Source organism: Vigna unguiculata, chromosome 3, assembly GCF_004118075.2.
Source record: "Vigna unguiculata cultivar IT97K-499-35 chromosome 3, ASM411807v1, whole genome shotgun sequence".
NCBI lineage: Eukaryota > Viridiplantae > Streptophyta > Magnoliopsida > Fabales > Fabaceae > Vigna > Vigna unguiculata.
In genome coordinates, this window is record NC_040281.1 from 49,412,653 (window position 1) to 49,430,286 (window position 17,634).

General features: G+C 27.3%; 2 protein-coding genes across 2 annotated transcripts; both read left to right on the forward strand.

Moving 5' to 3' along the window:
• The first annotated feature begins 7,108 nt into the window (after positions 1–7,108).
• Positions 7,109–7,864, forward strand: LOC114175593 (14 kDa proline-rich protein DC2.15-like). Its single transcript, XM_028060349.1, has one exon. The coding sequence runs from the start codon at positions 7,184–7,186 to the stop codon at positions 7,586–7,588; it is 405 nt and encodes a 134-aa protein (XP_027916150.1). The 5' UTR covers positions 7,109–7,183; the 3' UTR covers positions 7,589–7,864.
• A 7,835-nt stretch (positions 7,865–15,699) lies between these two features.
• Positions 15,700–16,439, forward strand: LOC114176532 (14 kDa proline-rich protein DC2.15-like). Its single transcript, XM_028061603.1, has one exon. The coding sequence runs from the start codon at positions 15,786–15,788 to the stop codon at positions 16,188–16,190; it is 405 nt and encodes a 134-aa protein (XP_027917404.1). The 5' UTR covers positions 15,700–15,785; the 3' UTR covers positions 16,191–16,439.
• Positions 16,440–17,634: the final 1,195 nt, after the last annotated feature.

The window sequence follows — 17,634 nt, forward strand, 5'->3', positions numbered from 1 at the left end:
TTATGAGACAAATTTATAAATATTTATATACATGAAACATTGTACAAACAAAATTAGTAAAATTTTGTATCGAGAAGGTATGTTAGACGTCTCACATCGACTAAAGATAAAACTAATTCACAAGGTGGGTACAAATCTCACCTTACATGTTAGTTTTGTAGGGTTGAGCAAGTTTAAATTTAACTCTTTAATATGATCAAATTATGGATTAGAGTCTATCCTAATGAAATTTGATATTTGTTAGGTCTATTATTTTACCCATTATCGGACCACCAATTAATGTCTAGTCCCACGCATGAGATGTATATATCTCGGTGTGAAGAGAGTGTTGGAAGTTTCACATCGACTAGAGAATAAGGTCAATTCACAATATAAATAAGTACAAACCCCACCTTACAAACTGATTTTATGGAATTGAGTTAAGTTTAAAATCCATTTCTTAATAATATGATCTCCTACACTTCGTCTTAAATGAATTTGGAACAAGTCTAAAACTTGTTCACAACAATGAAAAACAAAAGAAAAGAATAACTAATCACATGCTAAGGGTATCTTATGAGGTAAATATATAAATACTTGTATACATAAAAACTTATATAAATAAAATTAGTGTAATTTTTTTACCCAAGAGATGTGATCTCCAGCACTTCGTCTTAGTCTTGAATGAAGATGTTGTTCTAGACAATAAAGGAAAACTAATTTCATGCTAATGATATCTTATGAAACGAATTTATAAATACTTGTACACATAAAATACTTATATGCATGCAAAATTCAATAAATAAATTAATATAAAAGATTATAAAAAGAATTATTTCATTCATTTATTTTATTTTACTATGTTCACACAAGATCATATATTACTAGTATTTTTTTTTTTAAACTGTGCAATTTTTGTATACCTCTATTAAAAATTGAAAACCCGCATAATATTTAATAACAATGATATTCATAATAAAAGACCATAGTTAAGAATGACCCGTACGCGTCAAGTTATGATTATCTGTGATTATGATGACAATAACGAAAGCATCATCTAAATAAAACTCTTTCATGATTAGACAAACCCTAATGGGCGACCTTACCTATCATATAATGAGAAAAAGGTTAAGAGAAAATGCGTGGATGATTAAACGTAACAAAATTTTGTTTTCTCCAATTGAGGAAATTCCATTCAGACACACAAACCTACCATTTCGCAACTATGAATATTTAATTAGGCATAATTTTGAGGCCAAAATTTACTACTGAATCTAGTGGGACGACTTTGTTTGTTGTAAGAACAGGGCGAGGTGACTTTTTCTGAGTTTACGCGTGAGTGGTAGGCAATGTACATTGTCGTGTCTAATGAACATTCTGTAGAGTTTTGATGAAAATGATGGTTCCATTTTTGTTAGATAACATAAACAGAGGATATCTAAAGTTGTGGTTGTAACGAGGAGATAACGTTGTTGGGGAGCATAGCAGAGTCATGGATGGAGATATGTGTTGGAGAAAAGGTTGTGTTTGAATGGCCTACTACCTTAATAATGTTTTACTTTACTCCATATTTTATGGTTTTTCTTGGAGATACTATCATCTACCACACTGTTTTTCATGCTAATTGCCCATAATATGCCAAGACTGCAACTTTGCCATTTGCACTTTCTTTGTCCGCAGCCTTAATGGAATTTACGAGTCAACCATCTTCTGAATTTCGGGCTTAGCGTTTAAATTATTGTATAATGAAAATGACTCCTACACACCCAAGATTTGGTGCCGACTTCACTCCTTTCATTTTTTTTTTTGTTAATAGTCATTAAATCTCATTATTAGGTTAAAAAATCATAGTGATTGAGAAGAACAATAATTCTCTTAAAGTTACTTCACTTTGTGGCCTCTTTTGACACTAAAAGACATTCGTTGAGGATTATAAGAGGAAGTGTTTGTAAAACTTCTGAACTTCAAAGTGAAAACCTTGTTGAAAATCGAATTCCTATGTATGGCTGTTTTGTTTTATGTTTAACATTCTGAGAATGGATGGAAAGCATAGTGGCTCAAACCAGAAGTTTCATCATTACTGCCTCAAATTTTGTTTTATGTCTGACTTTCTGGCTTCTTATGAGCATGTTCCTGTCATCAATTGGCTTATTTTTAATCCTGTATTCTTGTGAGTTGTTATCAAGCACAGGTTGATCATGATCTAAATATTCTCTTCGTTTTTAATGCCATATGGGTATGAGTTAGGTTGAAGAACATTCAATTGAAACAATCAAAGATGGAGTGCAACCTTGTATTATTTTTCTGTACGGAGATTAGAAAGCTGAAGTTCTTTTTTTCCATTTAATTAATAATTGTTTCAATTATTAGTTTATGTAATAAATGCTGAGTTTAACATGTTCATTATTTCTTGATAATAATAGTAATAGTAATAACTATAATAGAGAATTTGAGACCCAGAATATATAAAAACTGACAGTTATAAATGAAACAAACAAAAAATTTCACATCAGGCCTATTTTTGTCATTGCATTCATATAATTAAACATTAATTAACAAAATTTAATTCGTTAACAGTATAAAATATTTATATTATTTAAACATACTTTCACGTCATCACGTTAGAAAAACTAAGGTAACTAACTATGTATAAGCACTAGAATTCTAAAGGCAAATGATATATAACAAGAATTATTGTATAAATTACTATTTTTGTTGTATTATATATTAGAAGAGACTCAAGGCTATTGCTATGTGCCATATTGCACTTTTATGTCCGTGATTCCCGTGATATTGTCCATGATTTTATGAAAAAAACATCAATAATCAGAATTAGTTAATGAATATTAAAGTGTTCAACCCTCAAACCTTTTCTTATATTTTATAAATAAATGACAGTAAGCATATTTAATATAATAAAAACTATAAAAGAAATTAATAACAATTTACTATTTAATCGACAAAATTTCGTAAAACAAAAATTGGAAGAATATTTGGAACTCGTTGTTCAAAAGTATTAAATTGATCATCAAGCTGAATATGTTTACACCAATTGATATAATTTAATGGGCTTTTAAATTTTTAAAGTATTTTTTTTTACTAATTTTGATACATAAAAAAAAATACTAAAATTAGTTATCATACACTAATCTTATCATATGTATACAATTATGCCATTCAACATAATTGAGGATGTGATACTATAATATTTTCGAGCAATATATGTCTGAATCGAAATTCTTTGTTAGCCTTTTTAGCATTGTTATTTCCTGATACAAAAATATATTGATATTGATTTAATATATTTTGAATTATCAAAATTAATATTTATCAATGTATTTTTAAGACAACATAAAAAAAATCAAACTAAATCCAAATTCGTAATATCCTTGTTAAGTACGATAAAGATATTGTAAACCCTCTTTGTAATAATTTTTAATAGAATATAAGCTAAAGAATTAACATAAGTTAAATTAAAAGTTAAATAATTAAAAGGTCTCGAAGAAGTTAAACCAAAACAAAACTATTAATCTCTTGTTTAAAATCTTATTCCATTATGATATATAATTGAGTGAGTATATTTATAGGTGCGAAAGTTTCGGCTTTGAACATTGATCATGTGGTAGAAAATCTATCGATAAATTCTTGATAATGATGTTGTTTTGAAAATTCATTAGTAATTGAAATTTTGAAAATCTGTCAATAAATAATTCAATATTTTTTTTAAATTTGTGGGTAATTCAAATTTTTAAAATATGTTGATAATTTCGCTGATAAAATAGATATCAATTTTCTGGTTGAATTTGATGAAATATTTGTTATAAACTAATTAAAGATGAATGAGAAGAAGAAGAGATGAAGAAAAAAAGAAAAAAAAGTAGGAGGAGGAAGGAGAGGAGCGTGGGAGGAGAAAGAGGAAAATGATGTAGTGGTGAGGACAACAATCTTGTAGGTCACACAAAGGAGGAGGAGAAATAAAAAGAGAAAGAAAAGGAGGAAGAGGAGCAGAAGGAGAAAGATGAATGATAAGAGGAGGAAAAGTGGAATATCTAACGGTTGTCAAAATTGGTTGATAAAACTGTCAATAAAATTTATTATTGTGAAATATCAAGTTAGAAGTAATATCAATTCTTTATAGAAATTTGATTCATGCCTTATTAGTATCAGAGTGAATCTCGTTATATGATGAGGTCTGATGAGGTCAACCTCTTCCTCAAACCAAGCCAAGAAAGCTCAACCAGAAACTTGTTGATATGATATGACAACATCAGATGGTACACTTTAAATTTTCTTAGTGAATCTTATTCTTCAACCATGAAAAAAATAAGATTGATAAGAAACAAAGCCTCAATCCTTTGAGAGGTAATCATCAATTTCTTTTACAAAGACAAAATACTGAGGTGGTAAAAATAAAGTTCGTAAAAGTTTATACAAAATCCTCTGAAAGTTAATTCTCAGATCTTTTACAAAATTCAAGGAAAAAATTCGGTTATATGAAATTATCTCATACTCAAATCACTCAATTTGATATAAAATATAATTATTCAGATACAAACAATTGCTTATCATAAATATATTATAAATTATATTTAATTACAAATGTATTTTCATAAGTATATTGAGTTAGAAGATGCACACAAGCCAAATTTTTACAAAATTCGAGAGAAAATTCACTTACAAGAAATTATCTCATACTCAAATTGATACAAAATATAATTATTTGCTTATAACCAACTACTTGTCATAAATATATTATAATTATATTTAATTACAATTGTGTTTTCAAAAGTATATTGGAGTTAGATTTGTATACTATAAAAGCCATTTTTATAAAATTCAAGGGAAAATTCACTTACAATAAATTATTTCATACTCAAATCAATACAAAATATAATTTTTCAGTTATAATTTATGATGCACGAATACGATACGTGCATCAGATATGACAACATATTTATTTTGAAAATAATAATATGTGATACGTGATATATGTGATATATGTATATTAAAAAACATAAAAAATATTTAAAATATGATAAATATTTGATTATTATAATATATGAATCCAAATTAAAATTACATGTATTAAAAATTGTCAAAATAAAAAATTATAAATTATTATCATTATAAAAATTTTACTATTTTATATTTTAAATATTTTTTCGATAAATATTTTAAAACATCCTACATATATACAGATATAAATTGAAGAAGAATCGTTATATAACGATTATAACCAATTACTTATCATAAATATATAATACATTATATTTAATTATAATTGTGTTTTCAAAAGTGTATCGGAATTAGATGGGGACACTGGATAAGCCAATTTTTTTTTTTTTAAAACAATTCAATGTACGAGAAATATATTGCTATTTTGTACACCATACAAACAAACTTATCATAATTTGGTCAGAGTGGATATGCCGCAAGGACAAAACTTCATATGGTATCTGCTTCATGCTCACACTAATTTAACATTGGAGATTTATATCACAATTCGTTATATCAGGTAAGAATTTTTCTAATATTTAGATTATGTTAAGTGGCATACTTTTTAATATTTATTTACATTTTTTAGTTTAATACAAGAATTTTATAAGCGATACATTTTAATAAGTCTTATTTGTATGGTAACATTTCAAACTTAAAATATAAGCTTTTATTTTCATAATATAAATTTATATTTAAATTTTATATCACGTTTAATTGAATTGTGTTATAATATTTAGATTTTAAACTGATAATTTAGTTATAACCTATGCTTTAAAGATATATCCGATTATAAATCATTTCACTACTTTGTTTATATTATTATATTTAAAAGAGATACAGTAATTGTTAAGTATATGGCATGATATTTTTTTAAGAAAATTTTAATCTTTAATAAATTTTTTTATTTAATAAATAAATAATTAAATAATTTTTTTTATTATAAAATGATTAAATATTTGTTGTTTTAGAAATTAACCCTTATTAATTTTTTTTTTAAAAATATATTTTTAAATTGCATTATTTAAAAAAAATTAATATCATTTTTAATAAATTATATCAATGGACCTCTTGTAATCATGTCAGTCAAAAGGTATAAAATTAGTTTTGTAATATTTGATAAAGTTATATTAATGTAATTTGATTTATACATAATATTATTATTATTATTATTATTATTATTATTATTACTTTCTAACAACTAAAATTTATTATTAATATATTTTTAAAATAATTATATTATGAATATCGATAAATTTATAATACTTGACAACTTGTAATCAGGCCAGTCCATGTAGATATATTATGTGAATATCGATAAATTTAATAACACTTTTCTGTTTAGAGTGTTAATGTAGATATATTATTCATCATTTTCCAAAAACTTAAACAAGTGTGTGATGGTTCATGAACCTCTTGTAATCAGGTCAGTCCAAAGGTTTGTATTTTGAGGGTTCAGTCTTGCACATGATCAGAAACAGCATCTTCAAACTTCACCTGCACTGTTACTGTTAATCACATTTATTTGAGATAAAAAAAAAAAAAAAAACCTTCATAGATCGATGAACATCATCAACTCCAGTGTCCATAATTGGACAAAGAAATTTTACTTAAACAACAAGCCTCATGGATCGGCTGACATGTGTGTACACAGTTTTATAGCGATTCCTCAGGAACACAACTTTCAAATAAGTTAGTTCCTAATATGCATATTAACTGTAATTTCGTATCTTGTTGGACGACAGGAGTTGAGTTGGAAGAGACAAGTACAGAGTAATAAGAACAACCCTAGCTCGTGTAATAATTCATTTTCAATAATCTATCAAAAATGACAAAAACCTGCAAATATATTATCCATTGTAAAAGCTAATCAATCTATTTTGAAATTTCGGAAACGAGTATACGTGAAATGATTTCATGGAGTTGACAACTAACCACACTGCAAATCGGTATATAGCTCCAAACTAGATATTATACAATATTATATTCCTTCGTCCCTGCTGACCCAATGCCAGCTTGTACAATTTTCATCCAAACCTCACTCACATCATCACGTGGGCCTCCAAATAAGCCTAATTATTTTAAACCTAAAAATTCAAACACACTCTCCGATCTCACCCTATAAAACCCCATTCATTCCTCTCCAATCTCACACACCAAACCAAACCACAGTGTTGTAAGAGTGAAGAACTTGTAACAGCAGTGTGAAATGGCTTCAAAGGTTGCTCTTGTGTTGTGTCTGAACATCTTGTTTTTCAGTGTGGTAAGCTGCACATACGTGCCATGCAACCCACCACCGAAAGCTCCGAAACACCCACCATACACACCTGTGCCAAAGCCACCTTCCACAAACTATGGGACTTGCCCTGCAGACACCCTTAAGTTTGGTGTGTGCGCTGATGTGTTGGGTTTGATCGGCGTGCAGCTTGGGAAGCCACCAAAGACGCCGTGCTGCGAACTCATCCACGGCCTCGCCGATCTTGAAGCCGCCGTCTGTCTCTGCACCGCTCTCAAAGCTAACATCTTGGGCATCAACCTCAATGTTCCCGTCAAGTTGAACTTGCTCCTCAACTACTGCGGAAAGAAAACTCCTAAGGGTTTCCTCTGCAATTAAACAAACACTTTCATAAACTTAATCACCATGTCCTAAGCTTTTCTGTTTTGCTATATTCGTTATTCATCACTATTCTGTGTACTTAGTGTTCCCTCTCTGCTGCTATTGCCATTTACCTAACGAACACTTCGTTCGTACTACTGGTTTTGGCTATTATTATCCTTGTCATGGTTTAAAACTGAAAGACTCCTCCCTGGGTCTTTTTGTTAGCCTCAATAGTTGTTTGTATTCTAAGTGCTATTTCTACCAATAAAATTTCTACATTTAAGCTTATAAGATTAAGTATTCCTCTATCGTTTTTTTTTTTCTTTTCATATATACAAAAGAAAGAGACGGCGCGTGGTTTTGTTGTTCTTAATTTAATCGTCTTTTTCTTTTCTAAACCGACTGCATATAGAAAGATTGAGATGGGAGCTTTTCAATAATCTTTCGCATAAAAAGAGAGCAAAAGAGTACAGAAGGAAAAGAACAAAGTAGAAGATTTTCACTTTCTTTCACCTGTGAAATTATTATGGCAAATGATATGACGGAACTGATTTGCCACTTTAGTGTTTCAAGTAGGTAAATTATGGATTATAAAAGCTGAATAAGTTTTTCTAACCTTTGTGTTGGAACATGATTGAGACTCTTGGTGGGCAAGCTCAATCATAATTGATTTATGTTTTGGAATTTTGTTTCTAAAATTGTCATTTGCCACAACCTGCTTCACCTTGTTATGTATGTGTATATTCATCACATCCCGACATATTACACGTATAACAATTATGAGAGTTTATAATATTTACAGTCGCAGTAAGTATACTACTTTATGAGTAATGTATACGTTTCAAAATGGAAATATTCGTTGAAAATAAGGGCATCTTTTCCTTCAGAAAATAAGCGCGGAAGATCCTAGGAGAAAGAATTTTTGTCCTATACTATACCTTGTAAATAATTGGATGAAATATTGTAAATGTTCCAATAAAGTCCCATCGAATTTGTTATTGAAGGGAGGAAAATATAATGGTTGCAAGATTTAATGTTTAATTATGATTGAAGTACGAGGGAGTCAATTGATAAAATAATTATACATAATATTAAAAACTAAAGGTATAACATGATTTTCTACATTCTTAACATTTAAAGTTCGAACAAAAAGTTCAAATATAACTTTCATAACTCTCAAAGTTTTTTAACCATAAATATCACAATTATTAACATTAACATTTAGAATAAGATAGAAAAATGACAAGTGCCGATTTTGTCCTTTTAAGAAAAAGTCAATTTGATGCTGTATTAATCACTTTTCATGAATCCGTATTGTGAACATTTTTTTAATGGTTTAACTAGTTTTTTTGCATAGTATTTTTTTTTTGGGCGGTTTTCTTAAATTGATTCTATGGTTTATTTTTGTTTTTAGTTCGACCAATTGGTTTTTCAAAAATATTGTTTTGATGCTATTTTATTATTTTAAAGATAAATTAAACAAATTAAGTATTGAGTGTAGATGGCCAACGGATTGGAACATTCAAGTGTTCCTTATTGTATATATTATTTTTTATTGATAAAAGAAATAAAGTATTCAATGTAGATAGTACCCGTTATTCTTCTCATAAATTTACAATAATTCACCATAATTTCACTATAATAGCCATTCAATTACTATACTGTTGAATGTTTTTCCAATATAACTTTTATAACCAACTTTCGTGAGAAGTGCCTAAATGTGTGGAGAAGACACGTAAATAATTTTTTTATCAGCGAAAAACTTACTGCTGTTTCGGCTTTCTCGACAAAAACATTCAACAATATAGTAATTGAATGGTTATTATAGTGAACTTAAGGTGAATTATTGTATATTTATGAGAAGAACAATGGGTACAATCAACATTGAATGTTTATAAGAATATATATATATATATATATATATATATATATAGGTTTAATTATATTTAAGTTTCTGAAAAACTTTGACAACTTTGGCTTGAGTCTTCGATATTTTTTTGTTGTCCATTAAGTACTAAAAAAAATTCTTTTTTAAATTGAAGTTCTTGTGATTGACTTTTTCTGTTAATGGAAAAATGTAATTATTATCTAGTCATGTCATCTTGTTATCCTGTCATTACATGTCATTTTATGATTTTATTATTTTGAAATCTTATAATTTATGATTTTATAATTGTTCAATTTTATATTTTTATTATTTTAATTTAAAATTGTATAATTATAAAATTATGATTTTATTATTTGAATTATATCATAATTTTATACTTTATAAAATCATAATAATTATTTTTTGAAAAATTCTTATAAACTTATACTTCTATTGGAATTTTTCGATTTATCTGACATATGAGAAAATATAATTAACATGTTTAAGTTTTCAAAGAATATTTCTAAAAAATAAGGATTTTAAAAGCATACATTTAGGTTAGTCTCTAATTTAGTGATTATAAGAAACTCCTGGTAGCACGTAAACCTAAAGTTTAAATTTCTAGTTAAAATAAAACTCTTAATTCATAAAAATATCATGTAGTTAATAAATTTTTCAATAAAATTAATACATTACTTCTTATACACATAAAATTCATACAAACTTTCTCACATAATACTTTTATTTAACTAAATAGATTTAGTTGTTCTTGAGAGAGAGAAAATCTTGCATTAAACCCTTGGACAATTATAATTTTATTATTTTAATTTAAAATTGTATAATTATAAAATAATTTTGGTTTAATCACACGGAAGGTCCCCGTTTTCGTTACAAAATCTACAATTGGGTCCTCAACTTCAAAGTTATCTTAATTGGGTCATATTTTTTGAAAATTTGTTCCAATTTGGTCCTTTTCGTTAAAGTATCATTGACAACGTTAAGTGTGTGCCACGTGTCAACTCGTGGTTTTTTTAATTTTTTTTCTTGAAAAAACAGCTAACACGTGTCAAATTAAGGTTTTGCCATGTGTCAGCTTGTGATTTTTTAACCTTTTTTAATTTTTTTTTAATTTTTTTAATTTTTAAATTAAAAAAAATGCCACGTGTCAAAATATGATTCTGTCATGAGTCAATTAATTATGTGAAAAATTTCGATTTGACAAGTAACATTACAATATAAGAACCATGTGAGTCATTTAATAGCCGCATCACCATATTAATAGAAAAAGTTAAGTGTGAAAATTTAATTGAAAAAACTAAATTTTATTGAGTATTATCGAGAATTTATAACATAATTAATATATATATATATATATAATCCATGAACTCAAAATGAATAAGAAAAATCTGGACAACGTAATTGTTATGTAAATAGAGAAAAATAAGGAAAAGAAAGTTAGTTTGGTGAAAAAAGAAGTTGGAGGAAAGAGTATTCGGTAGTATTCCTGAATTCCTTTACTAAGAAAAAAGTTAATATATAAATTAATAAAGATGTTCGTAGGTTAGATTGGGTAAAATATGGGCATGAATGTTTCCAAATCAAAAAGAAAATACCGAGTTGAGTTAGAATTTTGCATATTTTATTTTATCTTAAAATCTAATCCAATCTAACTCACTCTTAGATAAATTAGATTGGGTTGAGTTCATTGGATCACTATTTTGAAAACTTTTTTCTCAAAAGTTGTAATTTTCAAATAATAACCTAATTAAAAAATAACATAATATTGACAAAAGTTAATTCATTGCTTCAAGTCAAGAATTCAAGTCATTACTAATTTGTTCATATATACTAAATCAAACACAACCCAATTTTTCTTTGACAAAAGTATCGAATTATTAAAAGGCATAATCATTTGGTTCATATGTTGAATAAAGACTATGAGCGACGAAAGAAAGTACAGTGTTACTTCACTTTTTTGTAGCTGAAAAGTTTGGGCCATAATATCTGTAATGTTATTAGTATAAATATTGATATAGATATAGAAAGTAATTAATTTATACGACAAAAATAATTAATTACTATATTAACAAATTTAGATATCAATTTATAAATTAAAAGTTATTGATAATTAAAATAGTTTTTTAATAAGTTATAGTAAATTGGATTTTATTAGTCATGAACATTAGTTATCAAGACTTTAGTTACTAATAAAATTTGTCTTTAAATTTGTTTTTAAATTGGTCACTAATGAAACAAATTTAGAGATCAATTTTTTTAGTAGATAAAATCTTGGTAACTAATGTTAGTGAACAATTTAAAAACTAATTCAATATAATAATTAATTTAAAGACCAATTTTGAAATTATTTTAGTTACCAATAATAAATTAGTCACTATAGTGACTAATTATTTTGTATCCTTAAAATTAGTCACTAATAAAATATTTTATTGGAATGGTTAGAGTTGAAATTGGAAAATAGACAATAAACTTAATTGAAAAAGATTGTTAACAAATGAACATCACATCTTTTTCCTCCTATGTATATGAGTTGAAAGGATCTAATCGTTCTTATTTAATATATTTGTTCTCACTAAAAAAAGTAAAATAACTTAAATTAAGTTTGTTTGAGTTGAATTGAAATTAATTCCATGATAAATTCAACTCAATCTAATTAAATTAAATTGAATTGGGTCGAAGTGAATTATCCTGTGGGTAACTCGATCCAATGAACATTTCTATTAAGTAATATTAGAGATAAAATAACTTTAATTGTAATTTGAATTTTTACATTTTACAAAATAATAACTTTTTGAATTCTTAATTATTTTAGCGCAAGGTAATTCTTTAATTCTTAATCCTTCGTAAGTTTCTTCAATTTTCAATTCAACATATATTTTTGTTACTTTAAATCTGACAAGATATTAGTAAAAATAAGATACATACATAATTATCGTAACATTTTCATCAGATTTAGAATAAGGCTGAATTATAGTTTAAGTTTCTCGGTCTCTAATAAATTTGAGAACTTTCAATTGACTTCCTATTAAATTTTGATGGTCTATTGAATTCTTAAAGTTTTAAAAAATTTTAATTGAGTCCATACAATTACATATGAAAATTTTCAATTGAGTCTATATATTTAAACATGACAATTCACTTTGTAATGTGACATTTATTTTGCAATGTTACCCTCCATTAATGTCGCTATATAATATCTTGTTATAAAAGACTTGATGACCGAGAAATCTTTCCCCATAAAAATATTTAAGGTGTTTTCCTTCATAAATGTTGTCACATAATATTTCGGTGCAAAAGACCCTAATGATGACACCTTTCCCAAACATTTATGGTATTTAACAAAAGTTGTTTTTAAATTTAATTAAATTTATAAAATTAAAAGTAAAAATAAAAAAATATATAAAACATATAACTCTAAATGATGAAAATTAAATAATAAAATTAAAAATATATAAAATTACAAAAATCAACAAATTATAAAATTATAAAAATATATAATTTGATAATAGTGAAATTATAAAATGTACAAATATGAAATTATAAAATTATAAAACTAGTTACCAAATTATAAACAGAAATTGTGAAATTGTAAAATTAGGTGAAAATACAAAATTATCAAATTGTAAATTTTTTAATTTTATTAATTTTCTAGTTTTATATTTCATAATTTTTTAATTTATAATTTTATAGTTTTATAATTTTATAGTTGTATAATTTTATAATTTAATAGTTGTATAATTTTATAGTTTTATAATTTTATAATTTTATAATTTTATAATTTTAAAGTTTTATAATTTTATAATTTTTATTTTTTTCTTAATTTTTTTGTAATTTTTATTGTTTTAATTTTATGATTTTATAAAATTTTTGATATAAATTACAATTTATAATTTTATAATTTCATAATTTAACAGTTTTTAACTAGTTCTATAATTATATAATTTTATAATTTTAAATTTTATGATTTTGTAATTATGAAATTATATATTTTTATAATTTTGTATTTTGTTAATTTTGTTAATTTTATATTTTTTAAATTTTTAAATTTTTAAATTTTGTTTTCATAATTTTACTGTTACATGTTTTATATTTTTGTAAATTTGTATTATTTTACTTTTTTAAAATTTTAAAATTTTAATTAAATTTAAAAATATTTTTTGTTAAATACTGTAAATATTTGGAAATATTTGATAGGTCTCTTCAAATAAAATATTATGGGGAGTGATAATGCAAGATAATTGTGACATTACAAAATTAACAGTCACACCTAATTGTAGGAACTCGATTGAAAACTTTTAAAATTTTAAGGATTCAATATACTACAAAAAATTATTAAGAACTTAATTAAAAGTAACTAAATTGATCATAGACGGAAAAATATATTTTAAAACCAACTAAAAATAATATTGATCTTAGTTTGACAGTGATTCAATATATTTTAAAACTAAAAATATATACAAGATTACAAATATATAAATTTTAAGGAATAAAAATTCTAGAAAAAAAAATCGAGAGACCTTTATATAATTAAAAAATGAGAGATCCAAAATTTTTAAAAATTAATTTACAAAAACTTGTTTTATAAATGTTGTGAAAAGAAAGATAATAGATAAAATTCATAAATTATAGTTAAATGGTTAAGGAAGAAAATGTTAAGAAAGAAAACACAACAAATTAATGTGAGTAATTAAATTGTTAATAAATTTCAACTATGTCCAAGATATACATTTTTCTAGGAAACAATTGCCTTCAAATAGATTCGGAGTCATTAAATTTTAAATTTTTAAAAAACTATGAAAGATAAAAGGTAGAGACGTGTCACAGAAGAGGAGATCAAGTCAATCGAGAAAAATGACACTTTTGGAAATTAACAACCCTTTCCAAAGGTCATGAAGCGATTAGAGGAAAACGAGTATACAATGGTAAGCGGAATGCTATTAGAAAAGTGAAAAAATACAAAGCATGAGTTGTTGTAAAAGACTACAAGTCTACACAAGCACTGATAAAGAATATGGTATTTCATGATTGAAGCAAGCATATAAACAAGAGATATCATTTCATTAGAGAATTTATTTACAGAAAGGAAGTGGAGCTCAGATATGTCAAGTCACAAAATAAAGTTAGAGATATCTTCCTTAAATCACTAAAGTTTAAAGAGTTTCAAAGGCTAAAAGCAAAAATTGTTGTGGAGAAGAACATTTCAAATTAAGGAGGAGAATTCTTATTATAATTTAAAATAAGGAAAAGTCTAAAATGTCTTTTGAGTTTCCTAAGTAAGGTCTAGAAAATGTATAAAGTTTGTAATTAAGAAGGGCTTAGAAAATTTTCTATTGGAGCTTTAATTAGAGAATCTCCATGAAGAGAGTTTAGATTTCTCCATCAATACCTATAAATACCTCATTAATTATTTTTAAGCAAAGAAATTTGAGTTATTTTTTTTTTTAATTCTCACATCTTTCTCTAACACAACTTGACTTATGATACGGCCGGCCCAGGCCGATAGCCGAGACAGGTCAAGCCATGCCCATGGTCGAGACGGGCCAGCATGTGCTGATGGTTGAGACGAGCTGATGGTCGAGACGATCCAGGTCGGGTCCACGAGTGAGTAGGGTCGAACCCACAAGTTTGACCTAAATTAAAAGTTTATGGTATATTTAAAAACTAATAATATATTTTTCATATTTAAAGAGAAAATTCATGAGCCAACCCTAACCCACAAGACTTTTGTGAACTTTTTGATCCCATGAACTTTTTAATTTAAAACTTTTTGTCCTTGTAGACTTTTTTTGCCTCAATCCATATGTCCTATAGATTGGACTAAATTGACGACTCTATACGGTCTACAGCATTAGTCAATCTAGAAACCTTAACAAAATTTTTACCATGATAATTTTCACAATACATCTTCTAAATTTTTATTTTTTAATATTTATGTTAAAATTAATTTTAGTTATTAAAAAGTGCATTATTTTTTTAACTGTGGCCAAACCTTGAAAATTTCATAAGAGTTAACATATGCGTGAAATGATTTTACTTCGGAACTAACCACATTGCAAATGCACATGAGATTCCATAGTTAATATTATTAATTATATTCCTTATTCAATGATGACCCGATGCCAGTGTGTCCAATTTCCTCCCAATGGGTTCACTCACATGGGCCTCCAAATAAGCCTAATTATTTTAAACCTTAAAATTGAAAGACACTCACCAATCTCACCCTATAAAAACCCCACTCCTTCCTCTCCAATCTCACGCACCAAACCAAACCAAAGCAAGAGTGGTAACAGTGTTGCAAGAGTGAAGAACTTGTAACAGCAGTGTGAAATGGCTTCAAAGGTTGCTCTTGTGTTGTGTCTGAACATCTTGTTTTTCAGTGTGGTAAGCTGCACATACGTGCCATGCAACCCACCACCGAAAGCTCCGAAACACCCACCATACACACCTGTGCCAAAGCCACCTTCCACAAACTATGGGACTTGCCCTGCAGACACCCTTAAGTTTGGTGTGTGCGCTGATGTGTTGGGTTTGATCGGCGTGCAGCTTGGGAAGCCACCGAAGACGCCGTGCTGCGAACTCATCCACGGCCTCGCCGATCTTGAAGCCGCCGTCTGCCTCTGCACCGCTCTCAAAGCTAACATCTTGGGCATCAACCTCAATGTTCCCGTCAAGCTCAACTTGCTCCTCAACTACTGTGGAAAGAAAACTCCTAAGGATTTCCTCTGCAACTAAACAAACACTTTCATAAACTTAAATCACCATGTCCTAAGCTTCTCTATTTTGCTATATTCGTTATTCATCACTATTCTGTGTACTTAGTGTTCCCTCTGCTGCTTGAAATTTGGCCAACGAACATTTCGTTCGTACTAGGTTTTTGCTGTTATTATCTTTGTCATGATTGAAATGAAAGACTCCCTGGGAAGTCCCTTTGTATTGTATGTGAAATTTCTACCAATAAAATTTTTATATTTTAGCTGATAAGATACATTGTTTCCTCTGTCACTCTTTTATTCTCATCGTTAGGAATCCAAGTGTGATTCTAAGTTCCACATCGGTTAGAATTGAGAAAGTGGAGCACTATATAAGAATAAAGACCCATAAACCCATTGCCTTAAGGTTTTGGGTTGAGAATGGTGTCAGTGTCTTATATGGTTAGACTCCAATCTCATTGGTGTTGTTCTCCCTATGAAACCTCCTCCTTGTAAACCTGACGCTCTTCTTTCTTAATTTTCATTTGAGTGTGGATCGGTTGTAGAACTCTAATGAAGTGACAGATCGTGTGTTGGGTAATAAAATTAAGTTTTAATACATATTTTCTCTTCTACATGGAATCCTTATTAGAAAGATGGAAACGGAAGGTTTTCAATAATCTTTCGCACAGAAAAAAAGAGATAGCAAGAGTACTGCAGTTAGAAAAGAAAGAAGAGCTTTTTTCGCTTTGATTGAAGCTAAACAGAACTATGATATTTGTGACTTTTTCTAGAGAAGCAAATAAGGTTATGATGAAGAGGGAAAATGTTACAGCACAAGATGTGTCCAACTTGGATTTCTCACTCTATCTTTTTTGAATATTGATTTATAACTTTTTTTTTTGGGAGAAAAAAAATTGAATTGTTAGCTGAATAAGTGTTTTAAAGTAGAAAAATGGTGAAAGGCAGAAAGTAAATGTGATATGTATAGGTGATTGAACGTGGTCGACACTGTGTGTGGAAGCTCAATTATTATTTGTTTGTTGGTTTTGGAATTTTGTTCCTGAAATTGTCATTTGCCACTTGCCACTTGCTTGACCTTGAAATATGTACAGTGATATTCATAAGCGAGCAAGACATGGTGAATATATATATTATATAACACTGAATTATATTCTTCTAGGTTAAGGTTTGAATAAATCCTTAGTCACACCACTTTGTTAAGTGAAAGATAAAAATATGAATGAAGCTTAATCATATAAATAAAATGTATAGTTTTTCTTCTTTCTTTATCAGCAATAAAATTTATCTTTCTATAATGTATATAACGCAAAATAAAATGTATAGTTATGATTAAAATTAATGAAATAATATAAACTGTATATCTTTCTATAATTAATTCCCCTCACCTCTCCCACTTCTAGTACACATACCCTCAGTTAGTCATAGTAGAAGTAAGTTGTTATGATTTGCAAACTTTAGATGCA

Coding starts and splice junctions, on each gene's coding strand:
- LOC114175593 (XM_028060349.1), top strand. CDS start 7,184: ATGGCTTCAAAGGTTGCTCTTGTGTTGTGTCTGAACATCTTGTTTTTC.
- LOC114176532 (XM_028061603.1), top strand. CDS start 15,786: ATGGCTTCAAAGGTTGCTCTTGTGTTGTGTCTGAACATCTTGTTTTTC.